This window comes from Oncorhynchus gorbuscha, linkage group LG03 (assembly GCF_021184085.1).
Source record: "Oncorhynchus gorbuscha isolate QuinsamMale2020 ecotype Even-year linkage group LG03, OgorEven_v1.0, whole genome shotgun sequence".
NCBI lineage: Eukaryota > Metazoa > Chordata > Actinopteri > Salmoniformes > Salmonidae > Oncorhynchus > Oncorhynchus gorbuscha.
In genome coordinates this window covers 90,463,949-90,470,087 of record NC_060175.1, presented here as the reverse complement: position 1 = coordinate 90,470,087, position 6,139 = coordinate 90,463,949, and the positions used below count along the sequence as shown (strand labels likewise).

At 43.1% G+C, this 6,139-nt stretch overlaps 1 protein-coding gene across 1 annotated transcript; it reads left to right on the top strand.

The window, feature by feature from the left end:
• Nucleotides 1-785: 785 nt before the first annotated feature.
• On the top strand, nucleotides 786-4,627 carry LOC124022862 (protein FAM43B-like). Its single transcript, XM_046337550.1, has one exon. The coding sequence runs from the start codon at nucleotides 891-893 to the stop codon at nucleotides 1,899-1,901; it is 1,011 nt and encodes a 336-aa protein (XP_046193506.1). The 5' UTR covers nucleotides 786-890; the 3' UTR covers nucleotides 1,902-4,627.
• Nucleotides 4,628-6,139: the final 1,512 nt, after the last annotated feature.

Genomic DNA, 6,139 nt, shown 5'->3' with positions numbered 1-6,139 from the left:
GTTTCAGTATGAAATATCCGTACTGTTTTTTACACACTTTTATTTATTTTCCTATGTCTATATGTCAATATTTCTGTTGGCAGTTGTGAAAAAAGTCAATAGTTGGAAGAGTTTCAGAGTTAATTGAAAATAATTCCATTGATGCTTTTTTCATTAATTCGTCTTTTTTCTCTTGAACTATATGGTCATTCCACTAGAAACTAATGGACAATATGGACACATATATAACAAAAATAATACTATATATTATGTTATTCAAGTATGAATGACCAAAATTACCATAGGGAAACATTTAATAGCATCGATGTGGTCATGTTGAGTCCTTAGACATTCCGTTGGTAATGATAGTTTGTGGTCATTGACACATTGTCAATGTCACTACTACCACTCTCCAAAAGAAGGAAGCAAAAATATTTAGAACATCTTTCCAACCTTTGACCTCCATATCATAATATAACAACAGGACAAATACAAATCAATAAAGGTTAACCCTCTCAGGGTACTCAGGGTTGAGATGAACATAAACACAGAGAAATCCCAATATCCATCTCAGACCTGGCCGGATGAATGAAAGGGGTTGGGGAGCTATTTGGAAAGAAACAGTGAAGAAGCGAGGGGGAAGGGGGGGGTGCTGAAGCACGGGGCTGAGTCCTCAGCACTGATCAGAGCTGCATGATGCAGACAGACGAGGAGAAGGAGGGAGGGAGGAGGAGGAGGAGAGGAAGGAGGAGCGAACAGTGGAACATATTGGCTGAGGCTCGCAGCTCTCAGTCTTTCCTCTGTGCTTGGCAGAGCTGCTTCTCTATTTCTCTCTGCTCTCTCTCTATTTCGCTGACAAAAACACACGCAGGTAGGAGGGCTCACCCCCTCAAACTCTCCCTGCCTGCACCATGCTGCCCTGGAAAAGAAGTAAGTTTGTTCTGGTGCAGGATGAGGCCAAGACCAAGCCTAAGAGACTGATAGCTGGGCTGACCTACCAGTCCATCCTCTCCTCCCTGATGCGCTCCTGTCCCGACCTGCTCCCCGACTCGACCACTTTTGACTGGCTGGGCTCCATCTTCCAGACCAAGAGGCAGAAGGTGGAACTCAACAAGGAGGAGCCCACCTACACCGTACGTTACCTGGGGAGCATTGTCACCATCACGGCTAAAGGAGGAGGCTGTACACAGGACCCAGTGGCTAAGATCTGGCAAAGGAGTAACTACGGAGAGCATAGCGTCAAGATGAGATTAACCGTGGGAGCTCAGGGCATCCAGATGGGCACCGACAAGACGGGCAAGAAGAAACCCACCCACCTCTACTCTCTGAACCGGATCACCTACTGCACAGCTGACCCCTGCCGACCCAAGATCCTAGCCTGGATCTACAGACATCAAGTCAAGAACAAGGCTGTGGTTCTCAGGTGCCATGCCGTTCTAGTCAGCAAGTCGGAGAAGGCCAGGGCCATAGCACACAGTCTTTACCAGACGTCCACCTCAGCCTTCAGTGAGTTCAAGCGGCTGAAGAAGCAGAGTGATTTCAGGCACTGCCAACAGCAGCTGCTGGGGGAGGACATGGTGCCGTTGATGCCTCTGAGGAGGCTGCTCAATGGGCAGTGCCACTACCGGCCACCTGCCGACAGCCCTGGAGGCCCCAGTACCACCGGTCTCTGCTCCATCGCAGAGGAGGAAGAAGAGGAGGAGGAGGAGGTAGAGGAGGAGGATGAAAGGGAGGTGGAGGAAGAGGGGTACGAGGCGGATGAGGAAACTCTATCGGACACTGACCTAACTCATTCATATGGGTCATGTGAGATGAACCTAGGGGACATATTTGATGGACAGGACGAGTGTTATATCAACATCAACATCAACATCAGCGACAGCAACAACAACACACTGACATTTGTCAGCTCTCTAGTGTGATAGGACAGAACATGGACATGGATATCATATCACATCATCACAGAGCCACATTCCTTCTCTTCTCCTTCACTGCCTGGTCCCTTTCTATTACAGGTTATATCCTGCTTTATCACAGTGTGAAGAGGATACATTCTGTCTGTCAGGAAAGTTCTTCCCCACTGCTCTTTTGGGTCAAGGAAGAAAGAAAATGTATGTTTGGGAAAGGATTTATTTTTCCAGATGGCTCAGACAGACATTGGCTTGACAATTTCAGTTGACTATAGCAATTTTGTGAGAGTATTTACAAAGAGGGCTGCGAGAAAGCGATAATAGCACAATGTAAAGGGAATAATCTAAGAGACTATTAAGAGAACTAGCACTGACTGAGCTCCTCATAATATTGCCATGCCAGGTGTACACAGCACCCTAAACCCAACGTGTGTTTACTTCTGTTTTCCTTCATATTTTGTAAGTACAGTAACATTAATGTCGGTTGCCATGATTTTCGATGAACTTGTACTTTTTTTCCAGAGGTTATTTGTATGAAATATATGTATACTTTCTACTAAGACAATATGTATAATGTAATTTTCCACACTTGATCTTTCTGAGTGCATGTAACCCTGAGGAGAAGTTTAATAAAATGTTACTACAGTATAACCTCTGCAGATTTATGAATTAGGCTATAATTTAGGAATCAAGCCATTGAGTTGACATGTTTATTGCTGACATTTGTTAAAGCCCTGTGTATCATTTATGCATGACAAGTCAGCAGTGATGTTTAACGCTTACTCTTTTGTCTTTCTTAATGGGACACCTTTGATCTCAAAGTTGTTATGCTATACACTAACTCCACACTGTGATGCATTTCTGACCAAGGAGAGAATGAAGAAATATGTCTAGTTTTTGTACCGTTGTTTTTCATGTGAACAAAACAGAGCTACATTCCCCTGAAGGTGTACTAGATTTCTATCAGCAGGATTAAGGCTGTATGTTTGCTTGACTGCCAAAATGGCAGAGATACTGAGGACAGAAAGGTCCATCTGTTCTTTACCGATGGATGGACCAGACTGCTAAATATTTTGGCTATTCTTTTATCAAATTTCATAAAGATAAAACCTTTACTATTTAACAATTGTGTTCGGGGTCTACATGGGATCTACATGAGATTAAGTGATTTTCAAAATGTGTTGAATAAAATACCCTCACTTTTACCTAGTAAGAGAAGTGTATTTTATTTATATGAGTGACACATTTAGACAATTAGCGACAATCAAAGCTGAGCATAGAGCGTTTGTCTGATTATGGTAAATCTGACAACTTGATTTGATGCATCTTTCGACAGTATTGTATATTTTGAAGTTAGTCAAAACAAGACAGGGAACAACAAAGACATCAACCAAACACAAAGCTTCTCAGATCCACAATTACCGAAGATCTTTTTTAATATCCACCACCACAAGACTTGGTCCGCCACAGTCATGCCACATTTCACCACATCTAAATTGGCCCTTGCCACTTGGTTAGATGTAGACCGGACAGAACCATTTCTGCTGGGATGGTATTGGCCACTCAGCCCTTTTCTTTGAGTGAACCAATTAATCAGAGAATTGAATAGTTCGGGAAATGAACAGAAAATACCTTCCTAGGCAAAAGAGGGCTATCTGTCAGAATGATACAGAACCAACTGAACTGAGATGGATACCAGGAAGTTGTCACAATCAGCAACTATTTTACTGAAGATATGCTAATCTGGATATCAGACCAAATTATGCCATATTGCAGATAATGATTTGTGATGTGATTTTCTTCAGGGATGTTTTTTTAAATGGTTTATCAGATATCTCAAATGGAGATTGAATTAATTATACATTTCTCCAGTTCCTGCAGCTTTTGGTAAATAGTAATGCAACATAACATTCACACTTTTCCCATTTACTATTTCAAAACACATCACAAACTAGAATATTTACTGACTTTTGTTACATAACAAATAAAAACAGACCTGTTATGTTTGACAGAGCAGAGTCTCCATACAGAAGGCTTCCTGTCTTTGTTAGTTGCCGATGTTGCAGAACACAGAGCCAGTTCAATTTTCTCAGGTTTAAATTATTTAGATGGATTGGTCTTTGGGGAGAGTTTCTGGAATCGTTGTTGTCAATATTTTTTACTAATAAACTACCTCTGAAAGGGTAGAGGATCACCCCTCTGTACGGAAACAATACGGAATCTCTAAACAACAAATATAGCCTAGTCTGGGAACCCTGGTGAAATACAAAAGAGAATAAAAGAGTTAATTGTGTCTGTACATTTCTTCCCTAGGATGGCATCACGTCCTACCCTGTGTGATGCCCTGGTTTTACATACGGTAGATAGGCCTAATTTCAGATGTATTGCGAAATACAGATACATAGTAATACTTCAAGCAACATTGTTGGTCTTATTGCATTCATACATCACAGGAGGTTGGTGGCACCTTAATTGGGGAGGACGGGCTCGTGGTAATGGCTGGAGCGGAATTAGTGGAATGGTAGCAAATACATCAAACACATGGTTTCCATGTGTTTGATGCCATAACATTTGCTCCATTCCAGCCATTATTATGAGCTGTCCTCCCCTAAGCAGCCTCCAAAGTCATACATGAATATGTTACGTGACATTCCATTTGTCCATCTGTACTCTATCCATCATATGGGGGATTTAAATGCATTATACGATAAACAGTAATAAAAAAAATTCAAGCTACATTGTCATTGATTGTCTTGTGAGTGTGCTATGTCTGACATGGGCCTATCACATGCAGTTAGAGGAGGAGCCACACTGTGTGTTGTGTAAACATGTGCATTCCCAGCCAAACAGAGCTAACAGGAACAGATGGCAGCAGAACAGGCTAGGTGGATCATGGTACATCATGGATGACTTCCAGAATACTGGGGCTCACTCTCTCTATCTCTGTCAGAAAAGTAGCCACCAGAGACTGGTGTTCTTAATGAACATGAAGTCTAATGAAACACGCGGTATAAACAGTGGCAGGTCACATGGTGTGTTATGTGTTGCCCACATGCAGTAGATAAGAACAGAGAGGGAGCAGGACATGGTGAGGTTGTTCTGCCCTCACAGCTGTTCTCTACCTGACTTCCCCAGTATTTCTTTCTCTTTTGCTCTCCTCTCTCCCTCTCCCCCTCTCTCTCTCTCTCTCTCTCCCTTATGTCATTCTCTTTCTTTCGCTCTCTCTCACACTTCTCTCATTCTCTCTCTCATTCTCTCTCTCCCCCTTCTCTCTTTCTCTCTCCCTCTGTTATGCAGTAAACAACGCTCAGGTCAGTGTGACACCACCCCAGGCACATCTTCGTCACCTGCTGCGAGGGGGAACAGAATGGAGCGTTCCACAGCAATTGCACGCCTGTGGTTTCCAGGGAAGAGCCTTAGGAGAATGTGTTAATCAGCCAGCAAGCAGAGAGGGAACAAGGTGTGCCATGGGCAGGACATTGTGGCTCAATGAGCCATAGCCCGGGGGGACGACGACGACGACACTTGGAAGGTGATGAGACCTTAAGCTCATATGGCTGGGCGGGTGGGGGGTACCTGGAAGGTGATGAGACCTTAAGCTCATATGGCTGGAGTGGTGGGGGTGGGGGGGGGGGGCATGTGTGTGGGAATATATTGTTTTTAGCCCTTGAACCAAATCAGACATATTATATTACATTTCCCATTTATTCTAAAAGAAAAGCAATCTATAGTTTAATGAATGTATGTGGAAGTCAAATTCTGTGACAAACTGGATATAATGCAACCACATTGATCTCCAATCTAGCAAAGCTGACTTCCTTTTCCATTTCATGCATCTCTTAGAATGTTATCCTAAAAAAAGTTGCACACCTGGCGAGTTGCAAATGAGCTGCCCTGTGTTTTTCTGTTACACAAAGCTGTCAAAAACCAGAGGCAGGAGAAGCATCAACAGAGGAAATTAATCACTACAGTCAAAAGCATCACTATAATATTTAGCATTATCATGCAGCCTTCCCACAAGCCTTTGGCTCAGTGACACAACTGACAAATAAAGAGTAGCTTGTGATGCATATTGAATGGCTCTTTAGGAAATAGGAAGGAATACTTCCATATTGTCAGAAACCCTCTCACCCCCTCTCTCTCGCTCTCTCTCACACACACACACACACACACACACACACACACACACACACACACACACACACACACACACACACACACACACACACACACACACACACACACACACA